General features: G+C 38.7%; 3 protein-coding genes across 3 annotated transcripts in view; 1 reads left to right on the top strand and 2 right to left on the bottom strand.

The window, feature by feature from the left end:
- Positions 1-435: 435 nt before the first annotated feature.
- Positions 436-14,147, bottom strand: atp6v1b2 (ATPase H+ transporting V1 subunit B2). Its single transcript, XM_084745819.1, has 14 exons — positions 13,409-14,147; positions 11,356-11,411; positions 10,141-10,239; positions 8,468-8,561; positions 8,268-8,345; positions 7,255-7,394; positions 5,894-5,995; positions 4,629-4,726; positions 3,637-3,760; positions 3,392-3,542; positions 3,236-3,318; positions 2,053-2,157; positions 1,840-1,969; positions 436-1,417 (listed from the first exon to the last, which is right to left on the bottom strand). The coding sequence occupies exons 1-14, from the start codon at positions 13,572-13,574 to the stop codon at positions 1,281-1,283; spliced, it is 1,563 nt and encodes a 520-aa protein (XP_084601945.1). The 5' UTR covers positions 13,575-14,147; the 3' UTR covers positions 436-1,280.
- A 2,093-nt stretch (positions 14,148-16,240) lies between these two features.
- Positions 16,241-21,615, bottom strand: LOC146308835 (uncharacterized). Its single transcript, XM_084746483.1, has 8 exons — positions 21,265-21,615; positions 20,293-20,368; positions 20,048-20,179; positions 19,585-19,708; positions 18,012-18,224; positions 17,851-17,926; positions 17,001-17,114; positions 16,241-16,819 (listed from the first exon to the last, which is right to left on the bottom strand). The coding sequence occupies exons 1-8, from the start codon at positions 21,300-21,302 to the stop codon at positions 16,441-16,443; spliced, it is 1,152 nt and encodes a 383-aa protein (XP_084602609.1). The 5' UTR covers positions 21,303-21,615; the 3' UTR covers positions 16,241-16,440.
- Positions 21,616-24,533: 2,918 nt separating this feature from the next.
- LOC146308834 (caspase-7-like) overlaps positions 24,534-25,080 on the top strand; it is a 2,227-nt gene continuing 1,680 nt past the window's right edge. Inside the window, exon 1 of the mRNA XM_084745990.1 lies at positions 24,534-24,833. Coding sequence (XP_084602116.1) covers positions 24,617-24,833 — 217 coding nt within the window. The 5' untranslated portion in view covers positions 24,534-24,616. The remainder of the gene's footprint in view (positions 24,834-25,080) is intronic.

The following is a 25,080-nucleotide window of genomic DNA, read 5'->3' as shown; positions in this document are numbered from 1 at the left end:
TGGCTAAAGTTGCAATATCTTAAATTAACATCCACCATAAAATGAACTTCAGTGGCCTGAAAATGTCAGCAAACATGTCACAACTCTTGTTGTGGGAAGTGCACATGCAAACAGTAAACGGTCCCCATTTAAAGGCATTAAAGTTTAACTTGCAGGTTAAATTTCTTTAGGAAATGTGTATGTAAGATAACCGTTTTAAAACTGTGGTGGCCTGTTTTGAGCAAGGCTCTTCTTATGTAAGAAGAGGAAGTGGCTGTGCCTCAGTCTGCCTCTGACCAACATGCAGAAGTTGTTGTATTGTTTAGCTACTTGTACAGTGCATTTCATTTGCAGTGACCATGCCAAATCATTGTGTAGCTACAGGTGGACAAACTCCTGCCTGCCAGGACGTCGAGTCCACAGATTTCCTGACAGGAGAAGAGCGCCGTCTCTCGCTTCTTGGTGCGTTTCATGCAGATAAAGAGGCGGAACTTCACTGCTGCTTCCATAACTTAAACGGCCGTCTGACTGCCGGCTGGCCCCAACCACAGAATCACCCAACCAACAAAAAGTTTATCAGGTAACTGTTATTCGTCTCTCGTTCTCCCCTCTCTCTCTCCTGCCACTGCAGCTCTGTGTGTGGATTTATAGGAGGCAATGCAATGTGAGACAGGACTGATAAAAGCTGATACTCAAACATGAGCTGAACACAAAATTAGCTGTTAGCTAACACTTCACTCACCAAGACACCTGCACAGTTCTCCACTGTTTCTCCTCACACCACAAAAAATCACGTTTCTACATCATTTTGCTAAACACTGAGTCACTGGAGGCTCAAACCTGCAGGTTACACTTTAAAACCCTTCTGACCACACGGCTGTTAAAGGTAACGTATACGGTTCAGTTCAGGTTTTTGGAAGTTATGTGGATTGGTTTCTTTATTTTTGGACTTTGGGTCGCTTCATTTTTTAATTATAGGCACGACACAAACCTCAAAAGTCATTGTCTTCACCCACACAGACGTTAAAGACACAAACACATCGCTCCCTTCCTCTACACTCTTTACATTCACACTGTAAACATGCAAACATCTGTGTGTGTTTGACTCTTCTCCTCTCTGTGTGTCTGGTTGTTTAAGCAGGAATGGCGCGTCGTCGAGGCCACACGAATGTCACGAGTGTCAGGACGGTTACAGCATCACCTCATATGTGACGGTACAACACTTTACTGTATGTATGCAGTGAGGTTCCACTGGAACAGATGGGAGCGGCTGGCAGAGACACAGATGAGAGTGTTTTCGTTTAGTGTTTGGCTTCTCGGGGGTAAAACTCGGCCAAGGTGCTCTGAGGAATCCTCTTCAGCATCTCTTTGGGGAAGATCCTCATCAGCTGCCACCCGATGTCCAGAGTCTCAAACACACTCCTGTTCTCGTAGGCACCTGAACGCACAAACACAGGAGAAAAACCAACTTTATGTTAAATCAGTGATGGTTCTTCTTCTGCAGGGTTCTAATAACACACAGAATCCAATTTAAAGCTCACTTATTTTTGAGTTCTTCCATTATACTAGAAAATATATTTCAAAAGATCAAACTTGTCTATTAAACCTTGTAACAGGCCAAGCTCATGATGTTTACATTTTTTTAATTAAATGTAATGTAAAAATCCAAACAATATAGTAAACAAATATACGTAGTTACATTCCATAAATACTTTTTGTTTGTTTGTTTGTTTGTTTGTTTTTCAAACTGTCATCTGTAGTCCTTGGATCAATATTGTTGAATGATCATTTACTAATTTTTTGCCAATTTTCCGTTCTAGCAACAACTACAACTGAGTGCTCTGCTTTGCCCCACTGCACCTTGGGAGATGAAGTTTTTCTCGAACTTGGTCAGGAACTCCAGATAGAGCAGGTCATCAGCCGTCAGAGCCTCCTCGCCCACCACCGCCTTCATGGCCTGGACGTCCTTTCCTATGGCGTAACACGCGTACTGCACACACACACAAACACACACACATCAGAGCGGGAAGGTAAAGGAGAGCATGTGCGGTATGAAACAGGAAGTGAACTCACAAGCTGGTTGGACACATCCGAGTGGTCTCTGCGGGTCATCCCCTCGCCGATGGCAGATTTCATCAGACGGGAGAGAGACGGCAGCACGTTGATGGGAGGATAGATCTGAACCACGAGAGGACAAGATGATCAATAATCAATCAATCAATGAGAGTAAAAATCACATCTACCGTTTTCTATCCACCAGAGTAAAGAGTCAACAGCTGCTCAAACACCACATCCTGCCTCCAGACAGAATTAATTGAATGGGGATTTAATTTCCAGAAGACGCCTCCGACAGTCAGGGCTGCTGGTTTTTTATTGTTTTTGTTCAATAGTGCAACAGTGCAGAGTCGTGTTGTCATGTCGGCTGATGAATTAAAGAATCTCGGTGGAATGCTCGGCTTATTTCCACTTAAATTCAGACATATTTGATGAATTAATGTAACTATTATAATCCTGTTTTAGAAGAACTTTTCTTCAGGAACCAGTTCCGAGTGTCAGTATTCACACAACCAAATAGGTTCTAATCAAAGTCAGTGATAGACGGCAAACCTGACGTGATCAACAAGTCCCAAGTCAAGATCAACAAAGCCCAAACCAATCATTGGTCTTGACTCAGAACTTGATTTTGAACGTGTTGGTCTTGATTGTGACATCTGATGTGATCAAAAAATCCCAAGTCAGGTCCCATGTAAACACCAACAAGTCCAAAGACAAGAACCAAGGCAAGACCAACAATTTGTAGCTCCAGTCCCAAGTCAAGACCAGCATCCCTAAGCAAGACCAAGAAGTCTCAAAAAAGGTACAAAGTAAAGGCTATTAAGTCCCAAGTCGAGTTTCAAGTCAAGACCAACATCCCTAGTCAAGACCAACCTAACGTCCCAAGACCAACAAGTCCAAAGTCAAGACCAACATCAGAAATCAAGATCAACAATTCCACAGTCAGGTCCCACATTAAGACCAAAATGTCCCAAGACAAGTATCATGACCAACAATTCTTAAGTTACCTCACAATCAGGTCCAAAGTCAACCCCAGCACGTTCAAATTCAAGTCCCAAGTTGAGACTGACATGTTGAAATCAATCAAGTGAAGACCAACATGTCACATGTAAAGTTCCAAGTCAAGACGTTTTTTTTTTTTCAGACGTGACCTTTCCTTTCCACAGTATCTAAACACATCAGTGATGGTGCGCTTCATTACCTGTCTGTTGTGAAGTTGTCTGTCCACATAGATTTGTCCCTCAGTGATGTAACCAGTCAGGTCAGGAATAGGATGAGTGATGTCTGAGAGACAGAAGAACACACTGTAACAACAACACTACAGTCATTATGAAGTTGTGGTTGAGTGAGTAAGTACCGTCATTGGGCATGGTGAGGATGGGGATCTGGGTGATGGAGCCGTTACGTCCTTCTACTCTGCCGGCTCTTTCGTAGATGGTGGCCAGATCCGTGTACATGTAACCCGGGAAACCTCGCCGGCCTGGCACTTCCTCTCTGGCAGCAGACACCTGAGACGGAGATTTTGGATAAGTGACATCTGGGTGAGTCAATGCACAATTTCTTTCCAATATCCTGTAATCGTTTGAGAATAACTGCACTGACCTCTCTGAGAGCCTCTGCGTAGGAGCTCATGTCAGTGAGGATGACGAGGACGTGCTTCTCACACTGATAGGCCAGATACTCTGCTGATGTCAGAGCTAAACGAGGCGTGATGATTCGTTCGATGCTGCAATAAAGACAGAACTCTTTCAGTATTAGTCAGAGAGGCCTATCTCCGCCCGGTTTTATATAAACTTAATGCTTAATATCTTCAGATGTAAACACACGTCACAGACCCAGGGATGAAGGGATAGTCTGGAATATCAGTCAAGTGTTTGTTAGATTTAGGATATTTTCACTGCTTTACTTTGCTTTTAACGACAGGAAACTGCCATTATACAAGCCAAATATTATTCTCTCCAAACCAACCAAACTTCATAGGAAAAATCTGTAATTTTACCTCACAGAACACAGAACTTGCTGGTCAATCTGCCTCAGTGAGTTAGTTTGTTTGTGACTTCTGTGTTTTAAAAGGTTAGCTGAGTTTCACCAAAGTCACACAATAACACAAACAGACTAACCGATCAAGACAGCAGTAGAGCAGCAACTCCTGTGTTCTGCAAGGTTAAATCACTGATTTCACCCATGGAGTTTGGTTGGTTTGGAGAGAGCAATATTCAGCTTACATAACAGCAGCATCCCATCAGAAAATGCAGTATAAATTACTAAATAAAAAAAACAGAAATAGAGCAACTTAGATTAAGAAAAAGGATCAAATATACATAAAATGAGGTAGTAAGAAAAAGTTCTTTAAAAATTGCTTGACAACATTCACGTAAGTAAAGACAGACTGAGAAAGCTATGCTAGGTGAATTTCAGGATGATAATATATAAAATTGCCCAACAGATTTATTCGTCTGATTCTACAACTTTACCATTATTCAGTTTCAGAGTCTACTGTTTCTATTTGTGTCTCTATCAGCTGTGGGTTCCTCATTCTAAATTAAGTCTTTTTTTAAGTAAAAATAAGTGGATGAGGAGAACGTGGGACATACGTGGGGTCGTTGGCCAGGTTGAGGAACAAACAGACGTTGTCCATGGAACCGTTCTCCTCAAAGTCAGACTTAAAGAACCTGGCGGTCTCCATGTTAACCTAATGAAAAAAGAGAAACCATAAATCACTTCGCTGCAGTTTTCGTGCTTCATCTTGGTGTGTCCTCTTCCTCTGCAGTGCTATAATGGTTTGCAGACCGGAGAACTGGCGCCACCTACTGCTGATCTCAACCAACCAACTGCTAATAATCACACAACAGTAGTGGATAGCTAGCAAAGTCAGCAGTTCAAACAACTGTGAACTTTTTCTGTTTTTCGATCACAGTGGAGGAGGGAGAGCTCCTGTACGGGTTGAGACAATTCTCCTGTTTCTTTAGCAAATCAAACCATTTAAAAGTCACTGAAGTGTCTGAAAAAAGCTTCGTCACAAAGCTGAAGACACGGCTGGTTTTCTCAGCTCGATGGTCTGCAGCCTGCTCTCCAGTGGCTCCCTGTGGCTTCAGCAAAAAATATGGAAATAGATAACAGTTATCAGTTTTTTAACATTTTAATTTTCATTCTTCGTTGTTGGTCTACACTGTAAAAACAAAAAAGTTGAGAGTTTTAGAAACTCAAAAGAGTCGTAAACCTGATTTGTCATTATTTTTATGTTTGGAAATTAAGTTGTTTTAACTGAAAATATTAAAATTTTGTAAACATCACGTTTACTTTCAAGTCAATGAATTAACTCAATGATTTTTTAAATATAACTTTTTGGAGTTTCTAAAACTCAAAAGATTTAAGTTTATCCAAAGAGGAAAAGTCAATTATCTCAACAAAAGATGAAACTTTTTCAAAACTTAAGAATTTGAGTTACAGTGTGTTTTACCTTGAAACTTTGAGTTTTCTCAACTTTTTTGTTTTTACAGCGTAGACCTACAACGATGATGAATGAAAATTAAAATGTTAAAAAACTAAGAAGTGTTATTCATTTCGCTCGTGACCCTTACGGAGTAAGTAGTTACAGAAAATGAATGAACTAATTAATTAATTAATGTTATTCATTTCCACAGGGAACCACTGCAGAGGAGCTGAAGAGCTGCATGTGGCGATGATGGCTGTTTACCAGTGGAAACAACAACTCCCATGATCCCACGCTACTTCATGATGTCATCAGACTACAGCTTTGGTTGGTATTGTTGAGAGACCTCTAGAGGCAGAACTTACATAAGACGCTCTTTAACCTCACTGTCAGCCTTCGCAGAGAGAAATAATGTTGCGTTCTCACCCCCATGGCTGCGAACACGATGGCGAAGTTGTCCTCGCTGTAGTCCATCACGTCCTTGGACTTCCTCACCAAACCGGCCTGCCGACAGATCTGAGCCGCGATCTGAAGAGGGGAGGGAAACAAGAACGTCAGACGATCGAGTCTCCTCCACTAAATCTAAATCAGAAATATTGTACTTTTTACTCCTCTACATTTACCTCACAGCTTTAGTTACTTTACAGATTAAAGTTTTTGCACACAAGAGTTTATAAAATATGATTTTTATTATGACACAGAATTAACTGGCAACTATTTTGATAAGTTTTAAGTCATTTTTTAATATAAAAAACATTTAATGTTCCAGTTGAAGATCTGCTGTTTGTTTTTGGAATGATTTTAATGATTATTTTCATTATCAATTATTCTTTTGTTAATTTTCTTGATTAATCAATTAGTTGTTTGATCTTTAAGATGTCTGAAAAATGCTGATCACTCTTTCCAGAAACTCATGACGTCCTCAAATGTCTTGTTTGTCCACAACTCAGATTTTCTCTTCCAGTTTCTGAAATTCTACATTCAAAGAGATCATGAAGCTAAAATCAGAGAATTTGGACGTTTTTTTTACTGAAGAAAGACTGAAAACAATTAATTATTGATTATTGTTTCTTGTTTTTTTCTTTGAGAATTTCATCTGTGAACTTGTACAGGTTTTGTTATTTTTCCTTCTTACATGTTCAAAATAAAAATCTTTCTATCTATAAAATAGTTCCTGATTAATTTAGTTGTTGACAACTAATCAAATAATAACTGAAGGTGAGAAGGTTTTTCACTGTGGCTCACTGAGACGACAATCAATCAATCAATCAATCAATTAATGAAGAGAATAATCAGCAAATTAATCCATAATGAAAATAATCAAACTGATAAGAATTAGTTCAAAATGAGCTCCACATCAACCAATTAAAACGGTCAAAATCATCTGAGAGCAGATAGAACATTACTTTTTCTTTGAATACTTTAAGAACATTTTCCCGATTATACTCATGTACATGTACTGTAATATTTTCAGTGCAGGACTTTAACTTGTAACAGAGTATTTTTACAGTGTGGTGTTTGTAGCTTTTTCTGTTAATTAATTTAATTTAATTTAATTCTGGATAATTAAAGTGAGGTGATACAGTTAATTAATCAAATCTAATTAAGATTCAGCCCTGAGGATTTATCACACACAACAGATCAGTCAGCAGATTAATAGTGTGTGTCTGCATGTGTACCTGTGTGCTCACATGTTTTAATGTATATATGTATGAGAGAGTGTGTGTGTGTGTGTGTGTGTGTGTGTGTGTGTGTGTGTGTGTGTGTGTGTGTGTGTGTGTGCGTACCTCGTTGTGTGGCAGCCCTGCAGCAGAGAAGATGGGTATTTTCTGCCCTCTGGCGATGCTGTTCATGCCGTCGATGGCAGATATTCCGGTCTGGATCATCTCCTCGGGGTAAATACGACACTGAGGGTTTATAGGCTGACCTGGAATATGAAAAAAACATCATACAGATGCATGATATATTAAAGTAAAGCCAACAGTAAGACTGGTAGTACATGAGAAGATATGTGTAAAACAGTTCTGACATGTTATAAATATTTTCACATGTAGAAATGACATTTCAACAAAATGAACTTACAGATGTCTTATTTAACTGTAGATATCATTAATTCCTGTTTCACCAGTAAAGAAAACAATTACAGGCAACTGAATTTCCACATGTTGAAAAGGGATTGTGACTGAAGAAAATGTAAAAACCCAAACACAATGCAATGATTTGCAAAAACTTTTTGACTTGAATTCAGTTGAATAATCAACAGTCAGACAAGATCTTTAATCTTCAAACTGATAAACGTGATTTTTTGTAAATATACTCTCATTCTGAATTTGATGCCTGCAACAGTCTGTGAAAGTTGTGGAACGCTCCAAAAGCAGCTGTTTGGAACGTTCCACAGGTAAACAGGTGACAGGATCATGATTGGGTATTAAAGGGGCGACCTGGAAAGACTCAGTGGTTCACCAGCATGAATGGGGTCAGATTCACCACTTTGTGAAAAACTGCAAACTGTCCAACAGTTTAAGAACGTTTGTCAACAGAAAACTGCAGGAGTTTATAGATTTCACCATCTACAATCTATAATATCATGAAAAGATTCAGAGAATCCAGAGAAATCTCTGCACATAAGGAGCAAGACTGAGAACCAACACTGACTGTCTGTGACCTTTGACCCCTCAGGCAGCACTGCATTAAAAACTGCATAATATCAGCGTCACCTTACTGCCTGCTTTCCTACACTGAGCTCATTAAAAGTTAGTTGGTTTCATCATGACTGCACAGCTTCAGAGCAGAAACGTACCCATGATGTCCAAGAAGTCTTCAGCCAGGACTGCTGGTCCTCTGTCGATAGGTTTACCTGATCCATTAAACACACGGCCTGCAAACACACACAAACATCGACATTCAGTTTGAATTTGTCATTTACAGAACAGTTCATGAGTTTATGTGAAGCTGCAGACCTGAATGTGACACATTTATTTATTGTCTTGTGTCTCATACCCAACATGTCCTCAGAGACAGGCGTCCTCAAGATGTCTCCTGTAAACTCACAGCTGGTCTTCTTTGCATCAATACCTGAAGTCCCCTCAAAAACCTGCAGGGGGCAGAGTGGAGCAACAAAGAGGAGGAAGGACGGAGGAGGAAAATCTGTCATTACTGTACATCTTACAGCAGCAGGTTGAGCTCCTGTGGTTCACATTTCATCTCTTAATGTTTATTTTAAGTGCAGGTCTACGGTCCTGCAGCTTGAGCCACACACACAGCTGCAACATCTCCAAAAAACAATCAAGCAAAAAAAAAACTGCACTTAACAAAATGTCAAGGACAAACAAACACAGGAAGACTGGCCTCACCCTGACAGAAGAGAAAAACAACTTCTGTTTTTCAAATAACCACATCAGCAAACAACTGAACTGAGCCACTTTAACAGAAAGGTTAATACCAGACTAATCTTGCATGACAGAGAAAGGTCTGGCTGCACACATTATCATTCTGCTGTAGGAGGAAAAATCACTGAGTGGTTTGTATTCCTCTGAACCAATCACAGTTGTCCTGGGCAGCTATAAGCCCAGGATGCAGCGAAGGTGCTGCTGCAAAATATGTCGGGGAGCGGTGTTTGTGTTTTGGAGCGTGACAGAAAATGGGTCAGAGCTGCTAGCTTGGTTACATTCGTACTGTTAGCGACCAGGTTAGGGTGACGGTAACCTGACATTTTCACTTGGAGGTTGTGAGTTTGGTGCAGTCGTTTCCTGTAGCAGCAGGGATTCTGAAAATGGTAAAGCAGAAGGGGAACCAATAATCTGCATCCAGTGAGTCAGACTAATACCACATGTATATTCACGCCTTTTCTGCGGCGGCAATGAAGCCTGGTCTCCTCTTGTTTACATGTGCTGCTTGAGTCCGTTTGACTCGGCGTGTTGACAAAGCAGAGCAACTGCTTGAAGGTGAGTTTTTACTGATGAAGCGTTTGTATTTAGTCCAGCGTCTGAACAATGTGCAGACATGTCGCTTCCTACAAATTCTTCATAATAAAAGTCCCATATTATTTTGTTATCTAAAAGATTTTATAATGAAGCAGCAAAATCACGAAATGCTTCGTTTTCATCATCAGTTATTAAACACGACTCCTACAGGCTGAAGGTGAACACGACACTGTAAAATAAAGCAAATACCTGGAAGTACAAACAACGACACAGGACAGAAACTAAACTTTAAAACCACTGAGATTCAGTTAGAAACTACAAAAAACTACAAAAAACCTCTTTCTCTCTGCTCTCCTGCGTGGATGTGCACAGAAAGGTGAAGTCAGAAAAAAGGTTGATCGCCTATTTTTAGCAGGTTTACCAACATTTCAAAAACAGTATGACAATATCAGACATATTAAGCTAGCATAACAAAATGACTGGCAAAATAAAGTGCAAACATTTAATTTGTAATAATCTACATGTTGTTTACAACATTTCTGAACACACCCACTTCAGAGACAGGAAGTGTGTACCGTTTCATAACGTTGTAATGCGTTATCTTCTTACGTAAAGCATCTTTGGTTGTCGTAACACAAGACGTTTGCTAATTAGCAGCTGAGGCTGCTAATTAGCAGCTGAGGCTGATGTGAGTGTCATCAGTACAGGGGAACAGGAGCGTCTGTCCAATAGCTGTCCAGATGAGCGTACCTGCACCACGGCTTTGGAGCCGGTGACCTCCAGCACCTGTCCGCTCCTCTTGGTCCCATCGGGCAGGGTGAGGTGGACGATCTCTGCGTACCTCGGGAACTGTGGGAGAGAAGCAGGAACATGAGAGGAAATATTCTGGTTTTGCTAATATTCTGAATATGATGTTTACAGAGAACGTGGGGAACCGGTTTGTGATTGTCTGTTTGTCTCAGAGTCCTGCAGCCTCATCACAGAAACTCCAGTCTGAATCTTCTGATCTCAGTTCACATTTAGGATTTGTGGTTTTATAGAAACGTGTTTCCTGACTGTGCTGCACTGCAGATTCTCCTCCACCAACATGATTAAAGCTTCCAACTCATCAAAGATAAAATTAAACCTTCGTCTATTCTTCTTCATTATAGCAGCTAGTTAGAGAGTGACAAGTGAAGTGAAGACAGCTGTTGTCATGGATACAGCCGGTCTATTGTCCTTTATAAACACAGACACAGACATGACAAAACGAGCTCTGATTGAAGAATGAAGGTTACAGTTGTCTCTTAACATACGAGCCATGACTTTATGAAACAGGATGAAAATATTTCTCTTATCTTCTTTCTGTCTTAACTTAAGTTTCAGTCAGTTAAGATTTTTTTCCTGTGACGAGGCCCCAGTATCCTGGTTATGATCTGGTTTTTGGAGCATCCATTCTACCTGTGGCCATAATCACTAAACGCCAAAATACAAAGAGATGCTCCTTGTGGCAAAATTCTAAGAATATTCTAAGTATTATGAAGATTTCTAATAATTTCCCTTTGCAGTTAAGAGTAGATCATGGTAAAGAAAAAAGTTATTGATTCATAAAACATCTTCATTGAGCTCCTACTATAGTTTAGTCTTGGATTGTGACCTCCATAAACTGTGAATGTTTGCAGTCTGCACAAAATCTGTGCAGCTCTTTCATTTAAATAACATATTGTACATATTTTAATTACCTTTCCCACATTTTATTGTCAGTTTTCCATTTAATCTTTTTGTCTTGCAGTACTTGCTCTTTTATCTTTATTTATATTCACATGAAAATTCTGATTCTGTTCAGTTTTTGTGTCACCTGAATTCATTCTATCACTCATGAGAAGAACTGGGTGAGAAAAGAAGGAGAAGCTGAGATTCTCAGTTCAGAAAAGTAAAAAAAAAACAAACAGAGGTGAGTCATCTGAGGAGTGCGGTGGTTCTTACCTTCACCTGATCCAGAATCACCAGCGGACCGTTGACTCCAGACACTGTTTTATAGGCTGAGGAGGCAGAAACATGAGGAACACAGAACCTGAATCGGCTCAGAACAAACACAGTGTCAGCAGAGGGCAGAGCTGCAGCTGCAGACGGGACACATCTGACTGAAGTCTGAGCTGAATCGATTTCTTAACTAACACAAAATTAGTTCAGTTTATTTAGCTTATAAGAGGACGCTGTGCAATGATATTGATTTATAAGAAATTAAAACATGGCTGCACCAAATTAAGCGAGACACTAATGTCCATCTGTCGTCCTGCACATAACAAGAAGACGCAATAAATAAAATTTAAAATGCAACAAAGCAGAAGCTGAACGTAACAAAACAGTAAATACACGAAGCCCTTTAAGCTCTTTAAGTTTTCAACATCTGGAGACGTCACTGTGGACATGTTAGATGATTTTCTAAAGCTTTATGATCCAAACTAAATGATGAACACTAGAACAGCTGAGGAAGTCTTTTTGACTTTTTTCAAATTTATATGTGCAATAACTGTGTTAAATTAAAAAAAAACATAAAGCTGCTGGTTCCTGACTTTTCCTAAAAATGTCTCCATTTTCATTTAAAATGTTTTTTATATATAAATGACACAAAAGTCAAAGAATATGTGATCATTTTCACCTTTTTCAGCCACAGACGGTCAAACTGACCCCACAGAAATAGCTGCTGTTGAATTGCTGGAGATGCATCTCGGTTGCTTAGCAACCGTCATTGTCTCTGTCAATAAAACTTCACAATTCTCAATTTCCAATTTCCTGACATTAAAATTCAAATAATTATTTAATTAGATTCCATTTTAAAAATAAAGTAGGGGAGACCAGGGACAGTTGTAACATAACTCACTGTATTTTTGTGTGAAAGCTCTCAGATGTTGAAACAAAGAACCCTTAAGAGCAAAACGTACTTTGGTTTTATTTTTGTTCTTGTTTCCAGGATTTTCCCATCAGCTGTGATTATTTTCTGTGATGTTTGCATTAATGCATTAATCTGTTAGTCTGGTGTTTATCACGAGATGCTTATGGACGTTCTGGTGGTTCTGGTTAATTAATTTATGAAGAAAATCATCATCATCCTCTCTGAGCTTCATCTCAGGCTCATAGACGTAAATTATCTCATGATTCTCCTCATCATCACAATATTTCTGGCTGATCTCCTGGCAGAAGGACTGAAGAGCTGCAGAGAGTAAATATTTTTATCCCACTGAAGCCCACACACACTCACACACACACACACACACACACACACACATACACACACACACACTCACACACACACACACTCAGCTCAGGGCTGCAAATATGGATCATTCTGAGCAGTAAAATGTCAGAAAATCACGAAACCTGCTCACACAAGTGGTTGAAAAATCGACTTTTTCCATTTATTTTTGTAGTGGTTATCAAAAAACAAAGACTGAAGTGAACTGTCATGTTTAATCTGTAAATATCAGAAAATAGTGAAAAATGTCAATCTGAAGCTCAAGGTGGTGTCTTTAAATGTCACGTCTTTTAAACCTGAAGATATTCAGTTTAGTATGATGATAAACTAAGAAAAGCATTTTCTGCCATTTTGCAACTTTGAAAGGTTTAATTTGTTTTTAATCACTTGCCAGGTTGGGTAAGTGATAATCTGACTTTTCTTGATTTTATGCTGTTTTTATGTGCAAAAAATAAATACACAAGTAAATAAATAAATAAAATTAATCCTAAGTGTCCTTCAATGCACCATTTCCCAGGAGACCAAACAATTCACTCATCCAAATCAAGACAAAACCCTCATTAATATTTACAGTCATAAAAACAAAGTCTAAAGTTCCTGCAGCCTGTTCGATGACTATCAGCTGATTGATTGGCAGTTATCAGGAGAAAGTGCTGATCGATGCTCACATCAGTCTGTAATTATTGTTTAATGACGCAGAGCTGTTTCTTTCTATGAAACCTGTCAGAGAGCTTGTTGCTGCAGCTCTCATGTATTCAGATGGATGATAGGAGCGGGACTCACTGAGGCGCGGCTGGGAGATATAGTCCCTCTTCACGGCCATCACATGCTGCCTGGAGGCGGCGGTGGGGGCCGGAGCGGCGGCGGCCGCGGGTCTGTTCCCGGTGACGGCCGAGGAGAGCTCGCTCATGGCCCCGTTCACCATCCCTCTGAGCGCCTTCATCGCCATGTTTCACCTGCAGCAGCCGCAGCAGCAGCAGAGTCGTGACAGGCTCCGCGCATGCGCAGTGGACACACACCAGTAGCCAGCCGCATCATGAGGGGAGGCTGAAAAACAGAAGAAGCACAAAAGTAAAATATTAACACACAGAGAGACAGTTAAACATATGGAAGATAGGACATTTAGATGATTTAACGGAAAATTAAAGGGACATTTCCTAAATTTATAGCTACAAGTGGAGTAAATCTACACATCAGAGTTTAGTCAAGTGAATCTGAGGGTTAAAGTCTAAAGAAATCAAATACAGATACCATAAATCAGAAAACAATTATATGAAAATGAATTTTACTTTTCATTTATCATAGGTCTACACTTCACTTAGATTTCTTCTTTAGATACACTTAAATCTTTGGGTTTTAGAAACCCCCCCAAACGGTGTGTTTAAAAAATTAAAAGTCAAATAATTTAAGTGAAAGTGAATGTGACAGTTGTAATTTTAATATTTTCAATTAAAACGATTTAATTTTCAGACACCAAAATAATAGCGAATCAGGTTGACAGCTCATGTGACCAATAGTTTGTAAAACTGTTAGTTAATTTATCAATTAGTCATTCTATAAAAGTATACTCTGCAACTATTTTAATCATTGATTTATTTATTGTTTCAGTCATTTTTCATGCCAAATATAATAAAACATTTTCTGGCTCCAGGATATCAAATATACACTGTAAAAATTAAAGAGTTGAGAAAACTTCTGAGAAAATTTGAAGGCTACAAATTTTTTAGTTTTGAGCCAAATTCAAATTCTTAAGTTCTAAAACAGTTTTATCATCTACTGATCTTCTGTTGAGATAATTTACTTTTGTTCTTTAGACCAACTTGTAACTAATCTATTGACTAATTGATCATTTAAATGATTGTCTGTGTTTGTGGGGCTGCCTGTAGAACTGAAAATTAACAGTCAACAATGTTGAAAATATATTAATTATTTAAGTCTTTATTACATTTTTAAACCATCTTCAGATGTGACTGGTTCCACACATTCATGATCTGAGTCTGAATATATTCAATGTATCAGACGTTTTAAAAACATCAGCTTCGCCTTTTACCATTTTATAGATCAAGTAACCAATCAATTAATCAAGAAACTAATCAATACATTAATCAATAATGAATATAATCAAAAAATAATGTGAGGGAGTAAACCTGTTCAGTCAAATAAAAACAGAGCGGATCAACATTTGACTGAACGTCATAATGAACGAGGAACGCTGAGATTTCAACTCACAAACTTCTGGTTTCAGATTTTCTCTTGTTGCCATCTGTCCTCCGTGACTCCGCCGGCAAACACAAAGACGGAAACAGGAACTAAACAGACTCAAACTTTGGAAAACACACATCTGATTTGTCCCCATCTCTCATAAAGGGAGGATCTATCATTTTGTTTTTTTGTTTTTTTAGGTTTTGTATAATTCTGTGTCAAAATGTTATTTCTGAGAGAGAATTTCCATTTGAAAAACCTGGAAAACAATGCAGATGATACTTAAATATCCAACACATTTATCACACCTGATCAGAACTATTCAGAACTATTAATAAATGGATCAGCTTAAAATATTGATCTGATATCAATAAAAGTTTAACTGGAAAATGTGACTGACAATAAGTTAGAGAGAAGAGGTATTGTTTTAAGACATTTTTATTAATGTAAACTTTTCCTTTAAAGCAACAGTGTGCAAATATTTTACATTAAAATAACAGCTTTTGCGTCATTTTGCTACATTGAGTTGTATTAAGGTGAACGACGCCTCTGTTATTCCCACTCTGCACGCCATACGCCTGTAAGGTTACACTTTATGGCACAAAACACCAACTATGTCACTGATTTTGGTGAAACTGGACCATTTTTAATGGAGAAAATGTCCTCCGGCTGCTCTGCCTCAACCAATTTAGTGATTTACAGAGTTCACTGATGACAAAACTCTGCGCCCCATACTTGTGTAAGGTAACACTTTATAGCACTACGTCACAACTTTTTTTTTTTTCTGACGTCCTCCGGCTGCTCCACCTCAACTCTCCTAATTGCTGCTAGATGTAGCTGCTGTTAGCTAGGTAGCTATGTTAGCTGTACAGCCCGGGAGCTTGGGTGTGTTGGTGTTAACATCACTAGCACAGGAGCTTTGGACCACCGTGAGGAGGTGTTTTCAGACTTGGGGCTAAAATTAGGTGCTTGAACCAGAATGGGGCTGGTTCCATGCTGGTGGAAAAGGCCTATTTGTGTTCAGCTTTCAATGCTTTTGTAGCTTCTAACTGAATCTCTGTGCTTCCTACAGTGTTGTTTGGACTTTCAGATGTTTTCTTTATTTTACTTTTTCATGTTTCAAATCATTTCCCGATTTTTCCAATTAATGATAAAAGCTTTTAGACAACAAAATCTTGGGGAGTTTTATTGTGAAAAATTTACAGGAGGTAAAATTCTCATCCAACCTTATCTTTCTGATTTACACAAGCCGAGTGTGTATCAGTTAAAGACGCCTTCAAGGGCGTAAACTGCCATGCTGGGTCAAACCAAGCAGCATCATTATGGAAAAGAAGCGAAGAGGGTCGCAGAAGCCAAAAAGTCACAAAATGAGCGTTTCCATCACCGCTGATCGGAGCTGGAGACGATAAAAACCTGTGACAACTGCAGAGTCATTTAATGCAGGACTGAATACTGATTGTACCCTTTGACACTGAAGACAAAAGCCAAATGTTAGTGAGGTTTTTTTGTCCAGTGTAAAAGGAGATCTCGTGAACTGTCCCTTTAAACACACAGATGAATAAGAACAGTAGATTTATAAGCTCTTAATAACTGTCTCAGTGTCCTGGTTTCTATCAGTAGTTGTTGTGTGTCTTGAATCTGTGAGTGTGTCTGTGGTGATGTCTCATTTTAGGACCCGCCCACTGCTCCTCCTCGGCTCCGTCGTGGCCGCTGGACTCGTTGGTCCAGCGTGCAGAGTAGCGAGGTAGAGGAGGAGGAAGAGGAGGAGGCAGAGGAGGAGCTCTCCGTCTGTCCTCCTGCCAGCGAGGGGGTCTCCTCCACTGACTGTCAGGGTGAGGAGGTGTCCACTGATAAGGGTGGTGGAAAGGGGCTCCCATGGGTGGACAGAAAGGAGGTGGAGCTAGTAAAGGCGGCGGAGGGAGGAGGCCGTCGTGTGGAGGTTGGTGGTGATGGTGATGTGAGCGATGGTTTGTTCCTCTGGGAGGAAACGATCTGAATCAAAGACAGAAAAGAGGAATCTTTCTTTAGCGATGCTAGCATCATTGGCACATGGGAGAAATTAGCCTTCAGGGCTTTCTGCCAGGAACATCAGACAATGATCTTCTCCTAAATCTAACCAAACTGAAAATGATTTTTAAAAAACTGTCAGCATGGACTGTTTCGTCCTCCCTACCTGTGGTGATGGGAGTCACTGTTGTGATGCCGTCTCTCCTCTCTGCTGTCTGATGGTCGATGTACAGCTCGTCCTCTCATTGGCTCCTGCTCCGTCTCCTCCATCCCCCTGTTACTGTTGAAAGAACATCCAAAGGGAGAGATTTTTAGTTCACTGTCAGAAAGGAGTAAGAAAAACAGAAAATATCCACATTTTAAAAGATAAAATTGGACAATTTTGACTTGTATTTTCCTAGAAAATTACTCAAACCAATTAATCAACAATCAAAATAGTTGGCAGTTAATTTAATAAGAGATTAATGATCAATTATTTGATTAAACGTTGCAGCTCTGAACATTAGTGATTGAAAACTAATAATGACGCACTGCCATTAGAGAGTCAGATACGTTTTACAGTCGAACATCTGACGCATTAGAAGCGCTCACAGGTATAAACCTGAGCTGAAGGGTTTATTTAGATGTTACACACTAAAAAGGCACTGAAAACATGTTTTATCCACATTTTGTGACCCAGTTTTTAACAGACTCTCCCTTCACCTTCACGAGCAGCTGGTAACCAACACACAGGAAAAAAACGGACATTTACTGCCACTAGACAAGTTTGGACATGTGAACACACATTAACATCTTTTTGGTATTCATTTTTGACTAAACATGGTCCAAGCACATTGGAAGAAGAAATATCCTTCCGCGAAAATCCGCTGCAGCCTCATGAAATACTGAGAAAGATGAAGACGATTAAAATGTGACTTTAACTAGCTGCAATTTTTAACATGAGACTAAGACTACAATTAAAATTCTTATCAAAATGAACCCTGATAACCATTAAAAAAAAGAAAAGACAGCATCACCTCCTCTTTGGTCCACTCTGCAGGTCGTCCAGGTAGTTCTCTCGTTCTATCTTGTGGCCTCGTGACGAGTTGAACACTGAGAACAAAACAACATTTCAGATGCTTTCATTTTATTCTGAAATGAGCCGACACACTTTCAAATAAGAGACATCAGTACTCACACTCTACAGCTTCTTTAGGATCCATGCCATCAACATCGATCAGATACCTGCAGGTCACACACACACACACACACACACACACACACACACACACAGATGTTACACAGTCTGCACAGTTCACACTAACACTGTTCACACTGTTGCACACACACCTGCAGATCAGGTAGCCGGTTCGGTTCAGACCGTGGGTGCAGTGGACTCCGATCAGCTTGTCTGTGATGGAAATGACAGTTAACATGTGAGTATAACAGGTGTTTCTGACTTAAGAAATAAAGTGGGGTTCATTTAAAGCACACATCAGTCACACAGCGTTGAATCCTCATTTTAAAGAGAAATAAAAACCCGAGATGTTTCCTACAGTTCTCTCTTCCTGTGACAAAAGTTTGGTTTCTCAGCGTCATGAACTGCAGTTTATCTTTTATATTTGCATTTTCAGAAATTATTAATAAAGAGGGGAACTAAAAAGGACTATAAAAATCAACTGCAGTAAACTCAACAGACCACCAGGTGTCACTGTGCTGCTGAGTTTACCTGCTCCTCACTACATACAGGAGGGTCAAAATGATAAAAATACTGATTTTCTACAAAGTCAATATGAGTAAAGATGCTTCCATTGTGAGATTTGTGCTCTGATGAGCTTCATATAAACAGAGAGAAACTAGAAAACCTGGAAACAGCCCTGTTCCTCTGCTGCCTCGTCTCTGATCGAGACAAAGTTTTACCCAACATACTGCAAAGCCGAGAATGACGTTTTTTTCATGACCCGTGGGACATGACTTCACCATCCTGGGAAAATAAATTGCATCCAGTGTTTTGTTCAGATGCTTCTCCTATTTACACACAATAGTTTGTTGGATATTCTGATCGGTGTCAGAATCATTTGGAGTGAAACACAGATGTACTTTAGACAGTTTAGTTCAGTATCTGAACTGTGTTTACTGTGGACTCGACCAGCTCTGCTGCCAGAACCGTGATCTGCACTGTGATTCTGTCCGGTAACTATCAGTCATGTTGGCTACAGATTTTGGTACTCGACCCTAGGATTTGGTACAGTGTCTTCTTTTTTCCATATTTATCCAAACTTGGATTTAGTCAAGTCAATGCCCATATTTTTCCACACTTGTCCATGATGCACTGGAGTCCTGACATCAACAGAGCTGCAGACAGATGGCAGCTTATCAAGGCTGCGTTCCAAATCAAACACTTTTTCTGTCACACTACAGACTGTAGTTTGTCCCAGTTATATGTATGCTTCATGCAATATTATGTACTCTGTGTGGGAAGCTGCACTGTGTACTAAAAATAAAAAAGTACACTTTTATCATATAAAATTAGATAAACAAATAGCAACATATCACCCTGCTAACAGCATCACAATATATCGACTCTTAAGCCCTGAATCATGATTTGTACGGTTTCATCAGATCATCACACATCCCGAGAGAAACAACAGAAGGATTTTTAAAAATGGAGACTACGCCTTTAAATGACAGAGTTCTGGACCTGTTCTGCACTGAAGAACAGACTTGTTCTAGCAGCAGCAGTTCATCCTGAGTTCCTGAGTTTTTCTCACCGTTATCGGCATTGTCTCGTAGAAACCTTCGTACGGCTCGTTTGAAGCTCAGGATGGTGTCGTCACTGGGAACCTCGTGACCAGCTGTGAAGATCTTCACAAACAGCACCGACTCTGGGACGTCCTGCACACACACGGGTCGTATTTTACTTTATATTAGAGCTGAAATCAATTATTAAATTAATCAAAATATATTCTGATAGTCAAAAAAAGCCCAAACTTTCTGATTTCAGCTTCTTAAATGTGAATATTTTCTGGTTTCTTTCCTCCTCTCTGACAGTAAACTGATGATGTTTGAGTTGGACAAAGTGAGACACTTGAGGACGTCATCTTGGACTTTAGGAAACATTTTGCACAGTTTTCTGACATTTTATAGACCAGAGAAATAATCATCGTATCTCTTTAAATGAGAACATGAGCAGGTGTGTGTGTGTGTGTGTGTGTGTGTGTGTGTGTTGTTTACCTGTAGTTTGTAGTATCGCGTGGTGAACGTCAGGTCAATGATCAGACCGAGCTCCTGCTTTTCTCTCTTCAAAGCGTCCAGCAGCTCCCAGGGACCGAAAACGTTGGAATATGGAAGCTGTTGGTTCAAAGCCTGAAGGAAACAGATTTTAACTTCACTGCTCAAACACAAACACACTTTTTTAAAAACATCAGCAGCTGTCAGTCGACGCAGCTGAGAAACAGATGTTAACTGTGACTGCTGACCTGTTTCAGAGGAACTTTGAAGGCGATGAATCGAGTCCCGTGAAGTCTTTTCCCAACAGCTCTGTAATCCAGCCACCTGACAGGAGGAAACATACAGGCATTATTGTCAAATTCATCACTTTAAAAAAATGATGCAGTGTTTTTTTATACTGTAATGAATGTAGATATAATCACTTTCATACTCTTAAAGATAATTCTACTGTTTCTTCACGTTCAGACTCAAACCAACAGTTTTCTGATCGTAACTCTTCTAGCTCTTTAATTATTTACTTTTACCCACCAAGTTATTATCTTAGTGTTGTGAAAAATACTGATTTATTGATTCTGAACATTTGAAATCCTTTCAGTACTCATTTTCCAGATTACTTTCATTATTGATTATTTTTTGATTCATCAATTAGTTGTTTTGTCCATAAAATGTCAGAAAATTGTGAAAAATGTCAATCAGTGTTAAGATAACTCAAATGTCTTGTTTTATCCACGACTCAAAGACACTGAGTTTACTGTCAGAAAGGAGGAAAGAAACCAGAAAATATTCACATTTAAGAAACTGAAATCAGAAATTCTTTTTAATTACTCAATCCAATTAATCAACTATCAAAATAGTTGCCAATTCATTTCATAATTCATTAATAATGGATTGATCGTCGCAGCTCTCACTTCATATCCACAGTAAATAAATAAAGACAGAAGTGTGTCTGTGTTTTTCCTCGTAACGCAAACAGTTTTTTTCACTAATTTATTTTGTACTTTGATGACTAAACATTACTTCTACTTGTGTACTTGTTTTAGCAAAGTAACTGTACTTTTACTTGAGTACTGTTTGGCTCCTCCACACACCCTTTAATTATTTATTTTTAGTGACACAAAGAGTTAACTAAATCATTTTCATCTCCAAAACCAAAGTCAGCTCAACATTACAGACATTTTTAAGGTTTTAACAGATAAAACGAGTCACTTCGTGTTACTCACCTGTCCGGGATTCCGTTTTTCTTACCGTGTCGAGACATTTTCAAACTTTTCCTTCTTTCTCTTTCTCTGTTTTTAATCACAGTTACTTAAAAATCCTACAGATCTGACGGTGAAGTTAGCACGTGTGTCCACCGACGGTCAGTGAGCTCTCCGCTCTTTATCTCTGTGACTCAGTAAAGTTTCAACTTTAAAAACAGTGACGTCAACAACATCAAACACCTACAATCATTTTAAAATCAGACGATCGATCTGACAACATCAGTGTCCATGTTTAAAACTATCAGGCTTCCAACTCCACAAACAGAAACACAGCCGTCTGCTGCCGACTGCGGGCGCATGTGGATGACGTAACCACACGCGTTTTAAGACCGCTGACGTCACCTGTCTGCCGCCTGGTGGTCGCGGTCGATGTTGCAGCTACTTTCTTTAGTTTTTTTGTTCTGTTTTGTTTTGTCTTCATACAAGCTCCTCAGATATCACTAAAAACAAATAAAATAAAATAAAATAAAATAAAATAAAATAAAATAAAATAATAAATCAATATATTAACTTAACTCCAATAAAGATTTTTTTTAGTTTTAAACGCTATAAAACAAACAAATGAGTGCTGAGTGCAATATGAATTAATATCCAAACCTTTCTCCTGCATTTTTGCAGCCAATAAATCTTTCTGATCATGAACAGACCAACAAAAACAATTCTATTTATTTTATTCTATTCGTTTTTGGTTAACTGCTGTTAAGAAAATTAACAATTCAAAATATATTAATCAGTCAAGAAACTGTGGCAGTGATTTCACCTCATTCAACATTGTTTTGTCTTTTCACATTTCTAGCTTTTTCACTGGTTGAGAAAAATTCACATTTCCAACCTTTGACTGAATAACTGCTGCTGATAATGTTTTCAACATCACCAGTTGAAAAGCAACTAATACTCAGAGGAGTTTTATAGAAGAATAGTTCGTACTTTTAGATAAATATTTTTCTAGCACCAGTAGTTTTACTTGTAATTGAGTAATACTGTATTTTAGTAATGTAACAGTACTTGTACTTGAGTAGAGATTGTCAGTAATCTCTCCATCACTGCTTGAATTGGTACTTTTACTTTAGTTGCTTCTTCCACCGCGGCTTAAATCAGGACCTGAACGCAGCACATGAAGTGACTCCTACTGAGTTGTTTTGTTGATCATGTTTTTGAGCCCATCATACACTGACAGGTGTTATTATCAGGTGTTATTATCAGTTGTTATGAACAGGTGTTATGAACAGGTGTTATCGTGCAGCAGAACTCAGTGGGTCTGACTCATGAGTTCACACACTGAAGTGGAAACTTACTGATGAGGACTGAAACCTGTGTGACCTGATCAGTAACGCTGCTTTTCTTGGCAGCTTATATTTATTTTTATGTGTTGTGAATTCTTTAAATTTCCTCTGGACTTCAGTGTCTTTCCATGAATTAAAACTTTTTTAACACTTTAAATACAAATAAAAATAACTTTTCTTCACATTCTCTGTATTTATTGGTTTCATTTTTTTCTTATTTTCTTTTTATATTAACTGTGTGAGACTTCTGCTATTAAAAAGGACTCGAGGTTCTGAATCTAAATATTTAGACTCAAAATAATATAATAATTGTAACTGTAATAATTTCATTATGATTTGCTTCAGTTTATAACTGATGAGCCTTGAAGGCTGTTAGTCTCTTTTGCACATTCTTGTTATTATTTATATTGTTTTATTTATGTTTTTAATATCTGCTACATAAAATCAAATAAATATCAAAAAATCAAATTATCCTTTGTATTACAAGGTTTCTCACATTTTCTATCTAAAATGGAAATTGCTTCACATGCAACAGCTCACTTATTTAAAACTCCTCCACTAGTCACAATATTTTACAAACCACTTAATACTACGAAATATTATGTTGTAATTAAATATTATTAATAATTAAATATTAACTACTAACATCATGAGTGTCATTTTGACCTTTGACCTCCAAACTCTATTATCTGTCATGATAAACACCAGATTAAGAGATTAATCAATTTATTCTTAGTTTATCTTTTTAAATATGAAATAACACAAAAATGTTAATTTTGTAAGAATATATTAATATATAACAGCAGTATTTTTCTGTAGGATAAGAACCATCAGATTCAAATTTTAGATTAATCTGGAATTATTCAGAGTGAGAAACAGTTAAATGTATTTTATAATATTATATATTATAAAAATGTTATTTTAACATTAATAAGAACAAATTTCCACCAGAAACCATCAAAAAAATAATCACAGCTGATGAGAAAAGACTGGAAACAAGAACAAAAATAAAACCAAAGTAAACTTTGCTGTTTGTAATAAGTAACGGTTCTTTGTTTCAACATCTGAGAACATTAACACAATAGTTCAGTGAGTTATGTTACAACTGTCCCTGGTCTCCCTAATTAATTTTGAATAAAGTCTAATTCATTCATTATTTGTATTTTAATGTCAGGACCTTGAAATTGAGACCACTTTTTAAGTTTTACTGACAGAGATGATGACAGTTGCTAAGCAACCAAAACGCATTTTTGACTGTTCTGTGGGGTCAGTATGACCGCCTGTAGCTGAAACAGGTAAAAATGAATCACATTTTATTTTACTTTTGTGTAATTTGTGTATAAAAACTTTTAGGAATATGTTGTCTTCTGTCTGCTATATTTTGGTGAATTTCAGAGAAATCTACAGATGCAAATAGACAAAGTGCAGTAAAATACATAAACCTTAATGTGCATCTTGGGTGTTTGTTTTACATTAGTCTGAAAGAAGACGTGTTATGGAAGCAAAATAGACCAAAATCTGAAAAGTGGGTGACAAAACTTTTTCCTGTAGTGCCTCGACTTAAAGTAAATTCCACCTGCTGGAGATGATCATGTGATAAAAGCTCCAAAACAGCTGAATAAATGTTGTCTTTGCTGATTGATTGTGTTTGTGCCACAAGCCTGGAATTTCCTCTTCGCCTGCTGTAGCTGAAGGAAACTGGTCATTACTCTGAAAACCCACCTGAAAAGTAAATACCTGCAGGAAACACACCTGAGGAAGTCATGCAGATGATTGCACAGAGTAGTTTCCCAGCACACGGAGCAAAAGGACAAAATTACGTAACGCTGTGTGACAGGAACACATGATCACTCCTCCTGTAACAGGCTGAGGAGGAACACCCATATATGGCAAGTGACAGGTGAGACTGAAGGTGTGTCTACAACCTTACAGGTGTGCTGGAGGGTAAAGTCAGCTGGAGACATAACGGACACACAGAGCAGATCTTCCTCAGCAGAGACGCACAGAAGACAAGAAGAAGAAGAAGAGCGATGCCACAGTGGAGAGGCCTGTCGGAGCAGAGGGGGGAGTGTAACAGGGCGGTGCTGGTGTCCGTGGCACAGTTTGACCCCGGCGTGGCGCTGGAGAGGAGGTTTGGAGCCAACAAGGACGCCAAGGAACTCCACCGCACCCTCAGCAAACTGGGCTTCAAGGTGGACATCCACAGCGACCTGAGCAGTGACGAAATCTATGAGCTGTTTCAGAAAGGTACCTCACACACACACACACACACACACACACACACACACACTGTCAGTCAGTAGCTGTGTGTATCAACATGTTTACAGGAACATAGAACATCCATGACTGTGCAGAGAACACATGCTGTTACTTTATTTATTCACTTATTGGATCTTCATCAGTTTTCTGGCTACTTGTCACATTAGTAAAAGAAACTAAACGCCTCCTAACTGATCCTAGAAACTACTCAGTGGATATCAAACAGCTATTAAAA

The sequence above is a fragment of the Lutjanus erythropterus genome, chromosome 20, assembly GCF_056507025.1.
Source record: "Lutjanus erythropterus isolate fLutEry1 chromosome 20, fLutEry1.hap2, whole genome shotgun sequence".
Lineage (NCBI taxonomy): Eukaryota > Metazoa > Chordata > Actinopteri > Lutjaniformes > Lutjanidae > Lutjanus > Lutjanus erythropterus.
This window is presented reverse-complemented; position numbering and strand designations above follow the sequence as displayed.